General features: G+C 38.7%; 1 protein-coding gene across 1 annotated transcript in view; it reads left to right on the plus strand.

The window, feature by feature from the left end:
* The window catches only part of prmt5 (protein arginine methyltransferase 5), an 88,586-nt gene that overhangs the window by 2,794 nt on the left and 62,989 nt on the right, over positions 1-22,803 (plus strand). The window contains exons 2-4 of the mRNA XM_028793729.2: positions 8,588-8,706; positions 8,782-8,867; positions 9,842-9,976. Coding sequence (XP_028649562.1) covers positions 8,588-8,706; positions 8,782-8,867; positions 9,842-9,976 — 340 coding nt within the window. The remainder of the gene's footprint in view (positions 1-8,587; positions 8,707-8,781; positions 8,868-9,841; positions 9,977-22,803) is intronic.

Genomic DNA, 22,803 nt, shown 5'->3' on the forward strand with positions numbered 1-22,803 from the left:
ACAAAAGGTCTATGCTTTTTTTTTAATTCATAACACTCGAGGCACATGTTTAACTTTTTTGTTGCTTCACTACAGCTCAGTTAATGAATCGCTCACAGCCAGAACAGAGAGAGGGGTGGACACTGTACAAAGTTCATGATTATTATTTCTTTTCACCTCTTCTGTACAGTTCTTAAAATGTTTGATTCATTGCCAGGTCCGTGTAAATTTACAGCCTGTAAATGTCTTTGCTGTATTTAATAACTTAAAGTAAAACACGATTCAGTGTTAGAACTTTATTGCCTGCCTTTGGCTTTCAGAGTAAAGCCAAATTAATAAAATATTTTTAAAAAATGTACAGTAGTACTATATTACTGCATCCTCCATCCGCTAAAAGTGAACATATGACAGCTGATAAACTCAAAAACAAATTCTTGAGTGTACAAGGTTAAACCCACATCTGAAGCTGAGTATAGTTCAGTTGGCTTGATACTGTTGTATGATATGCATATAGTGAGCTTTGCAAGTTTAGATTTTCATTTTGCTCTACTTTTCATTTGGCTTTCCATCAGTTTCCATTTTCTATCTTTAATTCATTTATTTGTGGAAATTTTTAGTTCTCATAATTCCTGCTAATTACCTGTTTCAATTCAAAACTATACAGTTTCCTCTAAAATTCTATTTTCCAATGACCAATAACAAAAGCCAAGTCACTAGGAAAAGCTCAAATTGCTCTATGGAAGGAATGTTTTACTTAAAGACTATTGTGCAGTAAAATCATGTGTTCAAGAGTAAGGAGCTAATAAGTGAACTAATAAGCTTCTGGTTTAAAAAAAAAAAAAGAAAAGTACCAGTACTGCATACAGAAAAGTACTCAATTAGATACACTGAACTTCTTATACATTAGAAGGACTAATACAGTAGGACCCTAAGCACAACGGAATTTGGAGATTTTGCAACAATTTCCTTTACCTGAACCATATCTCCCAGTTTGATGCCTACTCCATGCCACACTATGACTGAGGCCTATTGTCATAGGAAATTTCCTGGGCACAGCCAGTAACATACTATTATAAATCTGATATATTATTATAATCTATGATTTATCACTTGAAGTTTCAGATTTAAAGGAATGGCGTTTTATGTTCTTTTTCAACTCTTTCACAATCTTTTTCAGAGTCATTGTTTCAGATAATATTAGAAGACACAAATATAAATATGACCTAACTAGTTATTTAGCCCGTTACAATAACGGGCGCTAGAACAGTAGTGCATAAACATTAGTAGGAACAGTCTATATTAAATGGCAAGGGACTTTGACTTCATTCTTTTTGTTGGTCGTATTTTTCTTTCTTTCAGCCTTTCTTTTGTTGATGTTTACTTGCTGAGCTGACCGTTCTTCGTGGGCTGCCGTGTGTGTCTTAAATTTCTGTGACAGTAATACTGTCTTGTACGGCTCTGTTCAATAAGGGCGCGCACAAAAAGGCGAACTTCAAAAGGGCGATCTCAATTGAGCGCGGCGAATAAAGGCGTTCATAGATAATTTAGTTCAAATGGCTCTGGAATATGTGAAGAGCAACAAAGGTGCAGATCTTTATTTACGCACGCCTTTATTCGCTGCACCCAATTGAGGTCGCCCTTTTGAGGCTCGCCTTTTTGTGCGCGCCCTTATTGAAGGATACCGTCTTGTACGTCCGCTGGCTTGTACGTCCGTAATATACCTTTAATTTTCTCTGGCGGTAATACAGGCGTGCGCGTCGGTAATATGCCTTTAATCTCCTCTGACAGTAATACTGGCTTGTATGTGGCTGTAATATGCGTCACTGTATTGTGTACCTTTAATTTCCTCTCGCAGTAATACTGGTTTGTATTTCCGTAAAACACCTCTAACTTTCTCTGACAGTAATATCGCGCGTTGCACCATGCCCCGCGCATGCGCACTTCATCAGAAGACACCCACACACGGACACCTGGACGCACATAGGGATTTTATATATATATAGATTATGACAAATGAATGCAGCACAATCTGTGAGAATTACTGATCTTAGATTATACCAATTTGAAAGTGACTGTGAATGCATCAACAACCAGCCCTACTCCATTGTGTGGGTTGAGACGAGGAGTACTTGAAATGATTACAGGTGTAAGCGGTAGCAAACTAGCAGTATATATTTGAAAACTGGGCTAGAGTTGATCGTCGTAACAATGACAATTCAGCTGCATTGGTGTTCGTAAGTTATAAAGGTTATTAAATTACTTTCTTCATATATAAACATTTTCAAGTTCCTTCTATGATTGTAATGAACCACTTCTCCAAGTGTCCATCAGTCCAAACATCCGTCTATTTTCTAATCATTGTATACTCTTCAGGGTCACGCTGGGTGCTACTGATATACATCCAGTTGTACATGGAGGAGTGCTAGTGCAGACCACAGATATAGCATGTACATTTTGACATGTTTAAAAAGAAGTGGCTATTTCACTTTTCTGCACAGGTGACGGCATGTGTTGCTTCACTTGTTAATACCAAAACAGAATTTATTTAGTGTTTCAGTGCTTTGAAGGACAAACACATCACTCTATTAATATGACATGTACTGTGTTAACTGAGTTGAATAATCATTGGAGCATGCAGTAAGAAAGACAGTAAAAACAGCATACTTCATTGCCAAATGCGAATCTGCATACTCTGAATTGTGTCATTTAGTTGGGTTTTGAATGCAAACTACCATTAGTATAATCCATAAGTGAAGCACACTTCATTTTTGAGTGGTACTTTGAAGATTGTAATGGTGTCTCACAATTATAAATTATTGCGTTCAGGTAATGAGCCTGAAGTTGGCCATTCTCCAAGACCAGGCTGTTTCTAACGAGTTTGCATACAGTTTGTGTGAGGAACTTGCAGATTTGGGTGCGACTGCCAATCCTAATGTGATGTGGGAGGCCTTCCATGCCAAGACCCTGAAGGCTGCTAAGGGCTGTGTTGGTGTTACCGGTTTTCCCAGAAGGAGGTGTTTCATCTCTCAGGGCACCCTAGATATCATTGAAGGGAGTCGCAGCGCATGGCTTAATGGCAACTCTGGTCTGTACCAGGAACTGAGAAGGACGGCTGCGAGGCCTCCGAGGGCAGATAAAGAGGCGTTTGTTAGAGGAATCTGTGAGCAAGTGACACAACATCTGTGGTCTAGTGAGCCACGTCCTGCTTACAGAGGAATCGCAGCATTACGCACATTCAACTGTGTTCCTTGGAGAGTTGCAGTCAGGGTGGCTGATGGAACGGCCCTTACGGATGACACTGCAGCTGTGACCCGCTGGGCTGACTACTTTGAGCAGTTGTTCAAAGCTGATCCTCCGGCTAGGACGTTGGATTTCGCTGGGTTCATGGTTCTTGAGGCTGATCCTCCAATTAGCTATGAACCACCCAATCTCACTGAGATTGCACAGATGGTGAACCAGCTCGGGTTTGGGGGGGAGGCTGCAGGGTCTGTGATATCTGGGGTGAACTTCTCCAGGCCGGTGGTAAGGCTGTCCTCCTGGCATTGCAAGCAATCTTTGTTTCCATTTGGGAGACTGGCATCATCCCAACTGACTGGAAAATGGGACTTGTCATCCCTGTCTGGAAAGGGAAGGGTGATCGCCTGGATTGCAGCAACTACAGGGGGATAACACTGTTCTCGGTGCCGGGTACGGTCCTTGCTAGGGTTGTCCTTAATAGATCTGTGATCACTTGCTCACCTACCAGCGACTGGAACAGTCTGGTTTTACCCCTAAGAAGTATACCATCAACTGCATCCTGGTACCGAGGGTTCTCATGGAGCGCAAACGCGAATATCGGCAGAGTTTCTTTGCAGCCTTTGTCCCTGTGGGACATCCTGAGGGTTCGCAGGATACCCTTGAGGTTGCTGGATATCATAAGCGGCCTGTACAGTGGTACTGTGAGTGCTGTGCAGAGTGGAAATAGAACCTCTGTGTTTTTCCCAGTTGATTCTAGGGTTCGTCAGGGGTGTGTTCTTGCTCCTACTCTGTTCAATGCTTGTATGGACTGGGTGTTGGGGAAGGTCGTGGGGTCCAGCAGCTGTGGGTCATCTGTTGGTGAAGAATGATTTACAGATCCTGACTTTGCTGTGATCTTTGTGGAGTCAATGGAGGCTCTGAGTGGAGCGCTCGAGAGACTGAGCGAGGAGTCGGAGTGTCTGGGCTTGCGAGTGTCCTGGGTAAAAACCAGGATCCAGGCATTTAATGACCTCTTGGGCACAGCCATCAGCAGTGTATCTGTTTGCGGAGAGAATGTTGACCTCGTCGAGAGGTTTACTTACCTTGGCAGTGACATTCATGTCTCTGGTGACTCTTTCTATGAAGTCAGTGGACGGATTGGGAGAGCATGGGGGAGGGGGTCACAAGGTCGCTGGAAAGTGGTGCGTGGCACTCATGATATCTATGCAAAAGGACGAAGGTCCAAGTCTTTAGAGTCCTGGTGCTTCCTGTCTTGCTATATGGTTGCGAGACATGGATGCTATCCAGTGACCTGAGACGAACACTGGACTCCTTTGGTACTGTGTCTCTTCAGAAAATCCTTGAGTACCATTGGTTTGACTTTGTGTCGAATGAGAGGTTGCTCATGGAGCACCTGCATTGTGAGGGAGCGTCAGTTACAGCACTACAGCCATGTGGCGCGTTTCCCAGAGGGTGATCCAGCTCGTAGGATCCTCATTGTTGGGGACCCAAGTGGCTGGACCAGGCCAAGGGGTCGCCCACGTAACACCTGGCTGCGGCAGATAGAGGGTCATTTCCAGAGAGTGGGACTGGACCGCGTGTCTGTGTGGGCTGGGGGGTTGCCAACTGGGATCCCGAGTTGTTTCATTGTGTTGTGGGTGTGGCGATGCATTGTACCAGTGCATGCTCCCCGACTTGACTTGATAACTCGTGTAAGAAACCTTGAAAACCACTAAATAAAGGCTGTTCTACAGGAATTCTAAACTTAAGAATTTACGTAAAAATGATGTTTGATTTCACACAGGATGCTTTAAAGTTGGTACAAATTTTAAATAAAGGATTGACAGATTTGGAAAATTAAAGCACCATGAGTTTCTGACATTTGAAATTTGAAATAAGTTGACTTGTATGTTAAACTTAACTCTTCAGTAGTATTTTTTTTAACCTGCTGATGATGCAAATACAGTGATCCCTCGCTATATCGCGCTTCGCCTTTCGCGGCTTCACTCCATCGCGGATTTTATATGTAAGCATATTTAAATATATATTGCGGATTTTTCGCTGCTTCGCGGGTTTCTGCGGACAATGGGTCTTTTAATTTCTGGCACATGCTTCCTCAGTTGGTTTGCCCAGTTGATTTCATACAAGGGACGCTATTGGCAGATGGCTGAGAAGCTACCCAACTTACTTTCTCTCTCTCTCTCTTGCGCTGACGTAGGGGGGTGTGAGCAGGGGGACTGTGTGCAGCTGCTTCCTGAAGGACATGCTGCACAGTGCTTCGCATACTTAAAAGCTCAAAGGGCACGTATTGATTTTTGACTTGGCTCTCTCTCTGTCTCTTCCTGCTCCTGACAGAGGGGGTGTGAGCTGCCGCCTTCAACAGCTTTGTACCGGCGGTGCTTCGCATACTTAAAAGCCAAAAAGCCCTATTGATTTTTTTTTTGACTGCTTGCTTTGCACTCCTTTGAAAAGGAAGATATGTTTGCATTCTTTTAATTGTGAGACAGAACTGTCATCTCTGTCTTGTCATGGAGCACAGTTTAAACTTTTGAAAAAGAGACAAATGTTTGTTTGCAGTGTTTGAATAACGTTCCTGTCTCTCTACAACCTCCTGTGTTTCTGCGCAAATCTGTGACCCAAGCATGACATTCTAAAAATAACCATATAAACATATGGTTTCTACTTCGCGGATTTTCCTATTTCGCGGGTGGCTCTGGAACGCAACCCCCGCGATGGAGGAGGGATTACTGTATAACAATTTTACAATAGCAAATGCTACAGACTTAATTGAGTGATAAACCAGACATTAAAAACATGTTGCAAAAATAGGTTTAAATGGAAATAGCTGGAGTTGACTTGGAATTCACTAATTCAGCAGTACAGGTATAATAATGTTTGAAGTTTTATACACTTTTAAATGGATTTTAATCAGTAGTTTTCAGTTACTGAACAATATTAGAATAAATTTACAATGTGCACATGCTACGATAAATTAGGTAGTTTTTGATTTTACCATTGTTTATAAACCCTATGCTGAAATCCCCTCCAAGATTATAAACCCAATTTGTTGTTATACTGTGGGAATATACAGTACATTTCTGCCACACATTAAAATTCAAGCCTTGTATTGTATTGTATTTTTATATTTGTGAATATCAATACTGGTTTACTTAAATGATAGTTGAGTAACTATTTGATAGATATACCAATAATTTAAAGCTGTTGTTTCCGATAATATTTATATATTTTATGTTGTATTACTGAAAAAAAAGCCCAATATTGTTCCCTAAATGGAAGTACTTTAATAAAAAGCCATTGAATGGGGTTTCTGTTTTTGTCATGGTATTGAAAGGTGTTGCGTACTGTAAAATTTTAAAGGTATTGGTACTGAATAATTTGAGTATCATGACATCCATAATAGGTGCTTATCACTGCTTTCTTGATTTGTCAGCTATGAAAAAGTGTAAATGTAGCAAAGGGAAAGAAAAGTAACTCCTTTAAATAAAAAAAAAAAAATAATAATAATAAAAATGAGTTGGATGCTTAGCATCAGAGTATTTTTTTTTGTCATTTTGAGAGTGGTTAATGTTGAGGTTTTATCAGTGTTTGAGAATCTAAGCAGGGTTTAACATGTCACACGTATTTGATAACTTTGCCATGACCTGGGAGTATGACATTTCAATAATTTATTGTGAAAACTGCACATTTATGGCGGAAATGTACCTCTTATGATAATTAACACTTGTGAAGTACACAATTTTAAATATGAAAAATTTGGTTAAGGAATGTATTACAAACATAAAGCCTCATCTCAAAATCCATTGCCCAGAGCTATGTTTTAGATGATATATAGATGCCTGTGCTATCTGTCTACTATATAATAAAATGCTAAGATCTGTGTATGTGTCCAGTCCCTCTGAGCAATTTGATTGGTCAGCTTGGCTTTGGTGACACAATCAAAAGAGGAAGTGCGAGTGTGAGACATACAAGGGAGAGTAAAGATATTGGAGCAACGCAGAGAGTCACCTTCAAAGATGAAGTATAAAAGCAGACAGGGGGCTTGCAAGGCACTTTGAAATGAGTGTCTGAAAAGCAGTCTTTACGGTAACTTGCCTCACAGAGTCAAGAGAGGCTCAGACACCCAAGAATACAGAAGAAAGACACTGAAGATACACATAGGACAAGTGGTATCATTTTTTTTTTAAATTATGTATTCTATTACCAGTCTTCAACAGGTAACGTGGCTAGTGTATCATAAATGAATATTATCAGTCTTATAGTGGTGACAATTGAGATATTTTCTCAATTACACTGAATTTTTTGAGTGACCTTGGTGAACTCTTATGGTAATTTTTGATCAGAACTTTAACTTATTTTAAAATGAGAATATTGCACTTTCAGTTTTGTAGAATGAAATCCGAATACTTGGAGGGAGGGCACAATACTGTATCTATCAAACCCAAGTATTACAATATTGTATTATAGTGTCTCAGGAAATTTCTACAATTAGTACAGTATATACTGCTCAGCAGCCTTCAGATTCTGGAACCTTTTGTCAGTAGTAACCTTGGAGACAGCATTACATTGCACCAAGGAATTTGCACCAGTTTTTGATTTGTAATGCAAATTTCTTTGTGCTTGCATGCAATTTACTATTCATCATTTTACACTCACACAGACTTTCACAGACACAATTAAGATATTTTCTGCTTTGTCCATGTTCATTACCAGTGGCATTTGGAGAAAATATTAGATTCTTGCAGATTCATTATTTGTTACCCAAGCCTCCCTGTTTCCCTTAATAGAATGATGTAATTTGTTTATTAGCTTATTGTGTATTGTTTGGAAGGGAGATGGAGGTGTCACATTTATATTTTGCCTTTCTTGATCTTATATGGCAGTGTTAATGAGAAGTAGTTAACTCGGGTGAGTAACATATTACACATTTCATATGAGTGGAGTTTTTTGTTTTGAGACTGTGAGATGTCTGAATGAAACCTCTAGGTATTAACCTAAAATTTTCTAATAAACCAGCACTTTGGTGTTTTTGTTCAAAATTAAAAATTTAAGTACAATAAAGATAGTTTTGCTTTATGCATTCCTCATGATGTATTCTGGAAGAGTACTTGTTATTTTTGGTAATTAAATATCTGCTGGTGGTACTCACAGTAAAGGCCAATGGTACCAAGTAAATGAAAATTGTTTAATATTTTTAGACATTCTGCATATTCTGTTTGTAGTGAGAAGTCAAGCAAAATGACACATTTTATTGACTAACTAAAAAGATTACAATATGCAAGCTTTCAAGGCAACTCGGGCCCCTTCTCCAGTTATTCTGCTATTCAGTTATTCTGTTTGTAATTCTAAACTGTCAATATATTTTGTTTTTTAGGTTTGATTTTCTCTGCATGCCCATATTTCATCCTCGTTTTCAAAGAGAGTTTACTGCTAATCCAGGCAAATCTCGTCCTGGTGCCCAGACTAGGTCTGATTTGCTCTTATCTGGAAGAGGTAAGTTTTATTTTAATGTTTGTTTTACCTTTCAAATACTTTTTAAATTATTTTTCATTGACCTTTTTGAAACAGACTGGAATACTCTTATTGTTGGAAAGCTGTCCAATTGGATTGAAGTTGATTCAGATGTAGAGATCATACGGAAGAACTCTGAATCTGTAAGTTTTTTTTTTTTTTTTTGTTTTTTTTTTTTAATACACTCAACTATTGGATCTTTATTTGTTATGATGCATCATAACTGTGCATGTAATGATGGTTTTTCACAATCTATTGGGTGTAGTGTTCAATGGCTTTCATTTGGAGTAACACTTGTTTGTATTTGGTGAGATTTTATGCATGCACCCAGTACCCAAGTGTGTCTTCAATAATGGACCTGAACTAGCAATTTTTAAAAACTATTTACCTTTTATTAGTTTTTCCAGTATACTTCTTTTATTAGAAATAAACTGCATATTGATTTTCCTCATTTTTGGATTCTAAATAGCAATTCAAACCTTAACTTTATTTTTACATGGTGAAAGTGGGAGTTTAAGAAAATCTGGTCAACAGTGGTTTTACTGTATGCTTTTATCATTCTCTGTTTAAACCTGTTTCCTTAAACCTGTTTAATCCAGTTCAGAGTCATAGGTTTGTGGGTCATATGCTATCCCAATAGCTGTCAGCAGAAACAAGAAAACTGTTTATCGCTGGATCTACTCATACACGCATCCTCACAAATAACTGACCTAATCTGCATATGTTTGATAATGTGAAAATAAAAGAGGAGAGCCTATAGGAAAACACATACAGACAGCATCTTGGTTGGCCAGTAACAGAGCGATTCATACTGTTGGCCAGTAAAACGGGATAATTGGTATCTTGTGGTTTTTTTACTACGACATAACATCCAAGAATATTTGAAAGATGGTTAGAAAAGGGTAAAGTATTTTGCTGTTTTCAGCCTGTGTCTGCTCAGTAATTTATTTTTTTGCATTTTCACCCTGTAGTAGTACTGTTGGAGATGGTGCTTCAAACTGCTACTGTTACTTTAGATATTTTTAGGTATCTACTGTTAATTTAATGATAATATTGCTTGTTCTTTTACTTGTGGTATTAATTTCCAGATGTAAAATGTGTTTCCTTTGTCTGACAGGCTCTCATCCAGGAGCTAAATTTTGCTGCATACCTTGGGCTTCCAGCATTTATGATCACACTCCGACAAGAGAACAATGCCAATCTGGCACGTCTGCTGCTCAACCATATTCACACAGGACACCATTCTTCCATGGTACATACTGTACTTCCTTATTAGATATATTTCAAGTTTTTATATATATATATATATATATATAAAATGTTGCATGTACTACATTTTAAAATGTGGACTTTCTTTGTCTATATAGTTGACACATATGCTTTTTTTTCCTTTTACTGTAAAGCAACTGCTTGGACTTGTTTATAACAAAAACTATTTATGCCGATCAACCAAATGTGAAGATATGTTAGCTGCTATATGCTGTTAAAATGACATTTTCAGTTTCAGGTTTTGCCATTTATAACTGAAATTATTCATTAATTTATTTTGCATTAAGGCTTGTTGGTACTTGTTCTGTCAGTAAAAGCTGTAAAGAAAAATGACACCACTGAGCTTGTAAATGTAGTTCAGCTTATAATAATAATAATAATAAATTTTATTTATATAGCACCTTTCCCATGCTCAAGATGATTCTATCTAGTTCCTGTGAGGGCTGAGCAAACCTTGTTATGGTGAGCAACAGAGACGTAAAGCTCTGTGGCTCATGATGGTTTTAAAGGACAGATCCTGCAAGTGATTTTGTTCTTGGTTTCATTACTAGATTATTAGGTGTTTATTGAACACTTTGTGAATTTACGTACCTTGCAGATTTACACCAATCTTGCTGTTATACTGTATGTCCTCATTGCCCAGTCCGTCTTTGGACTATGACTATCGATGTCCTGGGTTCAAGGTAGTGATACCAGCTGCACCAAACCTAGGCATCATATTCTAACACTAGCCATCCCCAGCAGCTTCGCCCGCATATTTGTGAAACGGGAAAGTGAGGAGGGCCCCGCCCAGCTCCCTATTCCTGACGTCATTCTTCCCCCTCCCCTCAGCCCACAGCCTCTGTCTTGGATTAGCGTGAATATATCGCTCCTGCAAGCGAACTATGATTCTTGGCACAACAAAAGAAGTCGCAAAATCAACCGGAATGTTCAAGCAAATTATAGAAAAAAACCCTGATCTAAATCCGTTAAGTACTTCTCTTGTGAAAAGCGGACAAGCATACAAATGGGTCTAAAAAACTATAAGAAATTTCGCGCTTGGACCATTTTTAAAACCGTTTCTTAGCGAGCACCTATAGGCCAAGGGTAACCTACATTCCAAATTTCAACTCTGAAGTCCTCATGGTTTGGGAGATTTCGTGATGAGTGAGTCAGTGGTATTTGGCTTTATATATATATATATATATATATATATATATATATATATATATATATATATATATATATATATATATATATATATATATATATATATAGTACTGGTTTGAGTTGCATTTAGAATGTTCTGCATAGGCAGGAGTCATTAACATCTTTCATGAAAAGTAATTTATTAATATAAAAAAATACAAATGGTGTTGTTAGTGGAAATTTTGAAACTGGCCTTCTTTTCTAAAGAGAATGGAAGGTTTGTATGTAGTTGACAATAAAACTTTAGGCAGAAGTTTCTGGTGCCACATGATAATCAGAATTGAGCAGAGTGACTCCTAGCCATTATCTGTCAATTTAATTTAGCCAAGAATAATGTGCTGAACTACTTTCTGAATACTGAACAGTGTCTACACTAATAGTTTTGAAAATTGTTACAACTGTGTCACTATCAATCTCTTTTATAAAAACATTTATTAACCAACAAAAATGCAGGGTCCCACCAATATGACAGCTTACAGATCAGCAGGCAGAGTGGTCAGAGCTGCAGTAAGTAAGCCCAAACCTCCCTGTCGCCAGCTATAGATTCCAACTCTTCTTGGGCAATTCCCAGATGTTCCCAAGTCATCCACTACATTTAATCCCTCTAATGTGTCCTGGATTTGCTGTATGGTCTCCATCCACCACGACATTCCCATAGCCGCTCCAGTGGGAGCTGGTGAGGAGTATCCTTACAACCCATACAAACCATTTTAACTGATCAACTGACTCCTCTAGATCTATAGCAGCAGCAACTCAGCTCTGAGTGTCTCCTGAATTGCTGAGCCTCTCATTCTATCACAGAGTGTCAGTCTAGTGGCCTTGCAAAGAAATCGCATTTCTGCTGCTTGTATTCACAATCTCGTTCTTTCAGTCATTACTTATCAATCATGACCATAGCTGAGCACAGGGCCTGTACGTCCACCAGTTTACTGAGTGCTTTGTCTTTAAACTTGCCTTCCATTTTTCCACCATGGACCAGTACAGCAGATCTACAATTCAAGTACTCATTCCTGTTTGAGCATGTTCCATTTTTGTTCACAAGAGCGTTTTCCAGAATTGGTTCGTTTAACAATGTTTTAGTACAAATGCATATGTTTGGGCCATTGTGGGCATACAGCTGGATGACTTGACTTGTGGATTATGTTACAAAAGGAATGTGAGCATTTTTTGTGAATGGTTTTGATGTTGTTTGCTTTTCTCCACTGTTGGTCACCTTTGGCTTGTGCTATACCAGAAACTTTCTCTCTGGTCATGAGAAAATGTGAGAATTTCTTTTAACCAAAAAAAAATGCTATGGTTAAAATATTCCTTTAACCTGTAGGTGAACAGAGCTCAGAAAAATGTTATCCTGACTGGCAAGACTTAGTACTGTCTCATTTCAGAATTGTGCCAGTTTACTTTTCAGAGCAGCATTTGTTCATTCTGCCATGCTTGTGGGTTTTGGATAATAAGTATAATGAAGGTGCTGGCAGATTTGTAACCCCTTGCACACACCTTGAAGTATTTTATTAACAAAATGTGTACCTCTTTCACATAACTAGCACAGAGTTTATTTACCCTCAGTCTCTGCATTGGCTCTCCTGCAGGGGAAGGCCTGTCTTCATTTACTGAGCCTATTTACATACCCCAAAACAAAACTACTGCATTTGCTTAGTTGTTTGGATAGAATGTACAAATGATCCTCATGACTTGGGAAAGGCTGTGGGTGCATGTTTTAAATGTATCAAGTAATTAGCCCGTCTCACATCTTTTTGCAAATATGTTGTGTAAAGTCTGGCAGTTGTGAGGGATTGGCAGCCAGATAAGATTACAGGTCCTGTAGTAGGTAAACCTGCCTGTTTGGCATGGCAATTAGCCAAGACTTGTCTTTATGAGATAACATAAGTTCCATCAGTGTTCCACCAGTGTGAGCCAAATAGCTTGAAACAGCTGGAGAAGAATGTTTGATAGAGGAGTCCTAGAAGACAAAATAAATCTCCTTGATTTCCACTTGGTGCCTAAGGCATACTTGGAATTGGCACATAGAGAATTGAGTGAATATATAGGTTTGGATAAGAGCAAATAATTCAGTCTGACAGAACAGGAATAAGTTAATCAGGCTGACTCAAAGTAAGAAAAGAAATACTTCTGGCATAACCAGCTCACAAAGCCCTGGTAAGAAAGCAAAGTTACAATCCATCTTTACAATGTGTAAGGTTTACATCTATAGAAGTCACCAAGCAGAGAAGTATAGTGATTATTGGATCACCAGGACGATTTTTAAATGAAAAGAAAAAATGTTGACATTCCAGTCAGTAAAATGTAACCATGTTCATCTACACATAAACAATATGGTGTGATTAATTACTATTGACAGTTAAATATGAGTTGCATACAGCCAGGTATTTCCTCTTGCCTTGAAAATGGTTTACTGATATAGTTATTGTAATTAGAATTAGAGTTCATACATTTACTTATGCTGCTGCAATAATGTCCATATTTGGTTGCTGTGCATGGACACATTTTACTAACAGAACATGTGCCCTGAAAGCAGTGCAACACGAGAACGTGACTGATCAAGACTGTTGTCAGATTTCTGTAGTGCCATCACAATTTAAATCTAAAGCCAGGATTCACTTTCTATTTCACAAACTAAATGGAGAGCTTAAGGTGACTACGGCCATATGCAAAATTTACCACGATAAAGTGAAATATTGTGGTAATAACACTAATATTTGTGCACATATCACTCGACACCACCCTAAGATAAACTCTGGCACCATGCACACAGTTATGCCAAATAAGTAGCATATTCTGGACACAACTTTAAATAAATTGCCCAGCAGTTTTGCTAAGGCAAAATGGATAATGAAATATATTGCATATATTTATTTGCAAGGATTTTCGGCCATAAATTCTATTTGAGAATGCAGGATTCCACAACATGTTTCATACTCTCAAGCCAAGGTACATTATTCCATTGCAGCTCTTTCTCTCAGATAATAGTAGTTCCAGAAGTACACAATGAGGCTAAATTGGAATTAATACAGTTACTCTGTAAAGCGGAAAGAGTTGCCCTAACATGTGATTCATGGACTTCGAGAACCACACAGTGTTATGTTACATTAACATCACATTATATACTGTAACTGAAGAATGGTGCTTACCCTCATATGCCCTACCAACCTTAGTTGTACATGAAAGTCATACCAGTGCCAAAATGTCTGAACTACTTCTCAATGTCACAGGTGAATGAGGAATTGAAGAAAAAGAGCCAGTGTTTGTCACTGACCATGCGGCAAATATGCTTGTTGCAGCTCAGGTGGTTGGCTTTCCTCATGTTAAGTGCTGCTGTGCCCACACATTAAACTTGACAGCTCAGCTCACACTCAGACTACTGGCTACAAGGAAGAGTAAGATGCATCAAAGAGTTTTTCAACAAAAGCACTCAAGGCCTTCAAGCTTTGTAGCAAATGCAGAAAATCTTGGATCATGCACAGCACAGACTGATTACCAGTATACCAGCCTAGTGGAACAGTACACATGATATGACACTGCCAGTGTGAAATTTCTTAATTCCATATATTTCTATTATTATGGATACAGTTATGACATTTACTTGACTTAATTGAAACACTATTGTATATTACCCTCAATGACTTGAACTTATCAAGTTGGAAAGAGATTCTCTTTTCAATTAAAAAAAAAAAAAAAAAAAAAAAAAGGCTGTAAATCACAATATTGAATTGCAGTACTTTAAAAATTGCAATGCATATTGAACTGGCAGATAAAAATCATTGCATTGAATTGAGAGGTCTCTGCCAGTTCCCACCCCGACTGGTCATTCTTGGAGGTCTCTCTCTCTTTAAGGAAGGTAGAATTGAATATTTAAAGGGGAACCCAGGAAAGTGGAATTTTCTATTTGGCCTGGTAAGATGTGATGAAATGCTGAGTAGTGAAAAATATGAGAAGAACATTAGTGATATGGCTGAGTGAGAAGAAGTTAAACCCTGGACAGACTGATACGCCAAATAAGCAGCAGCAACTGCATGTGGACTTGAAAGGAGGATGACAACTACAAAATCAGACAGACACACATTGACAGTAACATGTAAGTCTGCCGATACATTGAGCTGAATTGTGGTTATGAGACACATGCTTGCTTACCTTTAGTTGGGAAAGATGCTGCCTAGTGCACAGCATAGATCACCAGAATACTTCTCATACTAAAGTAACTACTTCTAAATAACTAGAGCAATATTCTCCTAAGGACAAAATGAGCCACAAAGATACTGTATCAGCCTCAGTTGCTTGGGTGATTACTCCTTCAGCAACATACTGTGGTTGACATCCTTCTTTTGGTAAGAGGTTTGGTCCAAGGACTTAGTGAAATTCCTGATGAAAACAGAAAATAATGGTTGTACTGTAGCAGTTCTATCTCAGTATTGGTGTTGCAGTCTCTGGGATACAGGTACGTATTCCTTCTACCTCTGCAAGTCAGTAATAGGACGTTTGACAGTTCTGATGCTTTCAGTCTGAGCAAGTTGTCCTAGTGTCAGTCAGTCTAGCAGGTTTTCCTGAAACAAATACAGTCACACAGAAACAGAAAAACCAGAAGAGATTAGCAAAAGATTTGTTCCTTCTTTCCACAAATAAAATTTGGTCTGTTTCTGGGTTTTGTACTCTAAAACATAATTGAGGTCAGCATGCATCCCTGACCCATATACCGCTCTTAACAATCTGTATGTAGGCCCTTAGGCTGTTGCGTGAATTACTAGGTTTATTTAGTTAAAAGCCATTCATGCTATTCCTTTTACTTTTTATTTTGTTTGTAATAGTACACTACCACAGCCTATATCAGACAAAAATTGGAGTGGAGAATGAAATTATCTATCTACTCCGCAAGGCTTATTCCCATCTAGCAAGGGGAAACTGGAAGTGAACACTGGCGTTTCTGTCTGCCGCTGCTTGCCGGTGCTCTGTTTGTGTACTTTTACTAGTTGTTTTTTTTTTTTTACTCGTTTTTTTTGCCTTTTTCATCGGATCTTCCTTCTCCTTTTACATTGGATTAAAAACTGATAACACGCATTTGCGCCCCTTGCCTCCTTTGGCCTTGACACGAACCCTCGTAGAACTATTCTTTGTTGGCTGCAACCTGTGTGGGTAAGTGGAAACTTTTTCACTGATTCTCTACTCAAGTAACTAGCTTTGATGAATAGGTGGTTGAAACTGCCCCTTGTCAATTGCTTAGTACTTGTGGAAATCCTAGTGGTGACGGTCTATTGGCTAACGTGTTATTTTAATTGGGCCGAATAGGTACACAAGGGGTATATTGCTTTGCTTCCAATCTGGAATTTGCTTGGGTGATTTCTGGAAATCTACGATGATAAACCTCATGGATGTCATGGATTACTATGTCTACTTTGCTATCTAATGCAGTCACAGCTACAAAACTAAAATATTCACCAGATAAACTGTATCGACTTCAAACAAACTATGAATTGCCTGTTGATCTCGTGCTGCACCGCGGCATTCTCCGACAACCAAAGTATGTTCACCGGGGCTCTCGTCGTCGTTTTTGTCTCAGCAGGAGTAGCAGCAGGTCTATTCCTTCATTTTGGTCTGAAGGACGCACTTGTCCACGTATTTTTGAGCGACATGTTGATCATAACGTACTGATTCCTCTGGTAAAATTACCGGAATATACGTCCATAGATGCTTTGAAGTTTGGATTGTTTAATACTCGATCTATCTCTAACAATACTATGCTGATTGGTGAGTTTATCTTAGTCACTAAGATGACTGTTTATGTCTTACAGAGACTTGGCAGCAACTGGGTGATTATTTTAATTTAAATCAAACGCTCCCTCCAGAGTTTGCCTGCATCTCCAAATCCCGTTCTTCGGGGAGGGGAGGCGGTCTCGCAAAAATACACCGTAAAGACCTAAAATTATCACCGATACATCTTCCAGCGTATCCATCCTTTGAACTGTTAGCTGGCAAACTCTGCAGACCTTCACCTACAGTGCATCTGGAGAGTATTCACAGCGCATCACTTTTACCACATTTTGTTATGTTACAGCCTTATTCCAAAATGGATTAAATTCATTTTTTTCCTCAGAATTCTACACACAACACCCCATAATGACAATGTGGAGAAAGTTTACTAGAGATTTTTGCAAATTTATTAAAAATAAAAAAATTGAGAAAGCACATGTACATAAGTATTTATAGTCTTTGCCATGAAGCTCAAAATTGAGCTCAGGTGCATCCTGTTTCCCCTGATCATCCTTGAGATGTTTCTGCAGCTTAATTGGAGTCCATCTGTGGTAAATTCAGTTGATTGGACATGATTTGGAAAGGCACACATCTGTCTATATAAGGTCCCACAGTTGACAGTTCATGTCAGAGCACAAACCAAGCATGAAGTCAAAGGAATTGTCTGTAGACCTCCGAGACAGAATTATCTCTATCTCTATATATATATATATATATATATATATATATATATATATATATACGTATAACAATAATAATATATATAATATAATTTGCTTGAACATTCCAGTTGATTTTGCGACTTCTCTCATCGCACTAAGTATCATAATTTGCTTTTGGTAGTGATTTATTTGCAAGAATCCAAGAGAGAGGCTGCGAGCCAAGGGGAGGGGGATGCAGGACCTCAGGATTGGGGAGCAGGACGGGGCCCTCCTCACTCATGCAGCAGACTCCGTTCGAGTCGATCTACCTCTCTCCACATGTTGGAGCATACCTTCCCTCCACTTAGCTATCGATACGTGTTTGTTCAGCAGACATTACCATCTAGAGATTAAGAAGTAACATTTGACGTTTTTGAGAGAGAGATCAGAGCTACCTGTGTTTTAAAGTTAGTTTTCTTCGCAGGAGACTTCTGTCAGGCTTTGTCCGTCATCCCAAGACAAACTCACTCCGACAGGGTGGATGTGTGCCTTAAGTGCTCATCTATGTGGTTTGAAGTTGCCAAGTTTTACTGACCGTCAATATGTGTACCTTTTAGTTTTGGGATGGAACCACAACATTTTCCTAGCTACTACTGGAAGTGGGTAATGGTTCCTTACAGATTAGAGACAACTATTGCAATAAATAATGATGATTTGTACACCTCAGTTCAAGATTTGAACAAACTTATTACTGCAGTATACCCGGACATGCCTTCGATTCTAGATCGTCTTCTTTCTTAGTTTGGGGTATGTTCTGTCCTCGCTCCAAGAAATGACGCTGTTGATACAATTAATCAATTGGTGCTCAAATTATTTGAGACACTATCTTGGACATACACTTCAATAAATACAGTTTCAGAAGACACCGAATTCAGTTCATTATCCTACAGAATTTTTAAATTCCATTAATCCTCCTGGCATGCCACCCCATAACTTACCTTTGAAAGTGGGAGCACCAATTATCCTTTTGACAAACCTGTGCCCACCCAAACTTTGCAATGGTACCTGTCTCCAGGTCTGCCAGCTTCAGAGCAACATCATAGAGGTGATAATCATGACAGGATGTGGCATTGGCGAGAGGGTTTTAATCCCTTGCATTCCTCTAATCACAATAGATTCAATTTAATTTTTCAATTGAAGAGATTACAGTTCTCAGTGAAGCTTTGCTTTGCAATGTCAATTAACAGGGTCCAGGGACAGACACTCAAGTTGGCAGGGGTTGATCTTAGCTCACCAGGCTTCTCGCATGTTCATCTTTACGTCGCTTTCTCCTGGGTTAGTTCACTAAGAAACCTATATCTCCTCACCCTGATACCAAAACTATTGTATATAGGCCCTCTGATAGGAAAGCTATCAATATAAATTCTTCTCAATAGAAATAAAAATTTTTATTGATTTTTAAAGTTTGTCCTGTTTCACTACTACATTGGAGTTGCAGGGGACAGCTAGTACTGTATAAGAAAGGGCAGCATGGACTCTTTTTGTTTAGGACACTGTGTTCCTTTAATGTGAGAAGTGACATCCTTCAAATCTTTTATAATTCTCTGATGGCCAGTGGGATTTTTCTACTCTGTTGTGTTCGGGGCTGGTAACACGACTTCAAGGGAGGCCCACTGAATCAACAAGCTAATTAAAAGGGCAAGCTCAGTTATAGGACAAACTCTGGACCCCCTGAAGGTAGTAGCAAAGGAGAGGATTAAAACAAAACTGAGTGCCATTAGGAACACTAGTGTTTCACATCCTCTTTCTGACACACTAACACTGAGTACTTTCAGGCAACAAATTATTCACCAGAAGTGTGTCAAGAAACACTACTGGAGCTCCTTTATACCAACAGAAATATGTCTGCATAATGCCTCACTGTGTCTGTGACAGCCAAGTCAGACCTTTTCGCTCTTTTTAATTTCTTTGCTTTGTAGTCATTCTGTTGTGTGTTCAGACCAAAAAGTGTGTGTATATTTATCTATTACTTATTTATCTACCTATTTATGTATTTATTTATGTAGCCTCCTTAGTGTTACATGTTTTCTTAAAAAAACAGGTAAAAAGAGTTGAATTTTTTGACTTGAAAAATTACATTTTTATTAAATCTCATCCTTCTGCTTTAAAAATTGCAAAACACAAAGTCATAAGTGTAGAAAGTATAATTATTATACAAATAATATAAACCGCACACTACATATGTGCGTGTGACACGAGTGTCACTTTCGGAGTCGCAGAATCACTTTTGGTTTTGCTGTCTGTTTCAATTTCTCTGCATGAAGACAGTTTCACTTAATCACTGCTGATGAGGGGCATTTCTTACAAGATGCCATTATGAGGCTAGGAGAACATGCATCTACATCGTTACCCAGGTAACACTTGGGTCTGATGCTTACGTGAGATATGCCTATACCAGGGGTGGGCAATATTGGTCCTGGAGGGCCACAGTGGCTGCAGGTTTTTGTTCCAACTGAGTTTCTTAGATAGATAGATAGATAGATAGATAGATACTTCATTAATCACAAGGGGAAATTTACATACTCCAGCAGCAGCATACTGATTAAAAAAAACAATATTAAATTAAAGAGTGATAAAAATGCAGGTATAATAGACAGTAACTTTAAATACCTGGGAGTGCAGCTGGAAGATAAATTGGACTGGACTGCCAATACTGATGCTCTGTGCAAGAGAGGACAGAGCCGACTATACTTCCTTAGAAGGCTGGCGTCCTTCAACATCTGCAATAAGATGCTGCAGATGTTCTATCAGACGGTTGTGGCGAGTGCCCTCTTCTATGCGGTGGTGTGCTGGGGAAGGGCCATTACGCCTGGACAAACTGGTGAGGAAGGCAGGCTCTATTGTAGGCACGGAGCTGGACAGTTTGACATCCGTGGCGGAGCGACGGGTGCTGAGCAGGCTCCTGTCAATCATGGAGAATCCACTGAACAGTATCATCTCCAGACAGAGGAGCAGCTTCAGCGATAGACTGCTGTCACTGTCCTGCTCCACTGACAGACTGAGGCGATCATTCCTCCCCCACACTATGTGACTCTTCAATTCCACCTGGCGGGGTAAACGTTAACATTATACAAAGTTACTACCTGTTATACCTGCATTTTTATCACTCTTTAATTTAGCAGCAGCATACTGATAAAAAAAAAAAATAATAGAGTATGTGAATTTCCCCTTGGGATTAATAAAGTATCTATCTATCTTAATGAGAAAACAATTATTGCTGATGAAACATTTATTGCTTAAGTGACATTTTGGTACTTCATTTTAGTGGTCTCGCTTGTTAAGTTTCTCCACCCTCGATTGCTTATTTCAGTCTTAAACAGCTGCATTCAGTATTTTAATGGCTCCTTATTAGCAATAAAATGTAAATGACAAAGCAGTCAGCAATTCTCCATCCAGTTTGTTTTCATTTACATCTGTTTTTGTTCATCATACACTGTTTGATTTAATAAAACACTTAATAGAAAATGTGGCAGACTGAAAATAATCTGTTTTAGGCTTCCAATCATTTGGATGATATTCTTGGAAAGGAAAAAATCTACTATATTAGAAACCTTACATTGCGCAGACTAACAAACCATAAAATTAAATAAGGTGCGAGACTGGCAAGGATTGGTTTCTAATTAAGCAGTTGGGTTGGAATGAAAACCTATAGCCACTGCGGCCCTCAAGGACCGACATTGCCCACCCCTGGCCTATACCGTTTCCCAAGTAAATTTCAGCACTAATGCTTTTGACACTTTTATAGTCTTGGTAAACCTTGGATCTTACATGAGATGTGTCTATACTGTTGCCCAAATAACACCCGGGACTAACGCATTTAGCACTGTTTTTACAGTGTGAGTGATGATTGGGTCTGACGATAAGGAGGTTAAATAGCTTATGTAAAAACCCACATTTTGCCCTGGGGACAAATAAAGTTCTACCACTCTTTCTTTTTCCTTTCATTCTTTGTCATCTGATGCAAAAAGTTTTCACTGCATGACTAATTTTGCTGTCTCAACTATTTACAAATAACAAATCAACAAAACTTTATTCTGGAATTATTTTCAGATTAGTTTTCAGTCTGTCTCAGTATTCCTCCCTCCCTCTTTGCATACTTATCTTTAGCCTTTTCCCAGTCAATTTTCTTTGGGATAAATTTGCTACATCATTTTGCCTACTTCATGCATAAGTGCCTTGAAATGACTAATCATTTTACATTTTAGCCTTAACATTTGCATTTTTTCAAATAGTGGGTCCAGACCAAGTCTGTGTTTTTCCCCCTGTTGTTGCATCATTTATAAAAATTGTTGCAAGCATTCTCAATAGCAGTTTTAAAATCTGGTACTGATTTAACAAGTGTATTTACCCTTGTTCACTGCACCTTCCATAATTGAGGCATAATCATCTCATGACGGTGTTGGTACAGGGCAGTAAATAGAGGAGAGTTTTGCATGCACCTAGCATACATCACTTTTACTCCAGTTTTAGTACAATCTGAAAGCCTCAGCATTCCTATTCATTTAAGTCTTACCTCTACTATTATGTATTTCATACAGAATTTTGTCTGTGTTTGTCTATGAACCATTTTCCCACAGAATATCTTGGCTGAGGCTATAGTTCAGGTTTTTTGTCATTTGTCCACAGTACAACGAAATTCTTAATTGCATGTATTTGCAGAACAGTGACAGTAATTTAGTCCAAAAAAAAACACTGAGTACATACATAAATTGAAATATATAAAAAAAATATTTTTACATAATAGATGTTTTGTAAGTTTACTTGTAAAACACACACAATATTTATTTTGATTATCTATTTAATAACCTTAAAGCATATGCATGGAATCTGTCGCTGAATCTACAGTCATAGGTGAACAAGGAGTATAGATGGGGGCTCAATACATTTCCCTGTGGAGTGCCTGTGTTGAGAGTCACTGTGGAGGATGAGATGCTGCTAGTCTGTACATTGCTGTCCTTTGCCAGAAAGGAAGTCCAAAATCCAGTTCCGTAGGGTGGCACTAATTCCCAAGTTTAGGAGTTTGGTGTTCAGTTTTGCTGGTACAACAGTTTTAATTGTCGAGTTATAATCTATAAACAAAAGTCTGGCACAGTAGTTTTTATTATCCAAATGTGTGTGGATAGCATAAAGTGCAAGGGATGTGGTAACCTCTTTAGACCAGTTG

This window comes from Erpetoichthys calabaricus, chromosome 2 (genome assembly GCF_900747795.2).
Source record: "Erpetoichthys calabaricus chromosome 2, fErpCal1.3, whole genome shotgun sequence".
Taxonomy (NCBI): domain Eukaryota; kingdom Metazoa; phylum Chordata; class Cladistia; order Polypteriformes; family Polypteridae; genus Erpetoichthys; species Erpetoichthys calabaricus.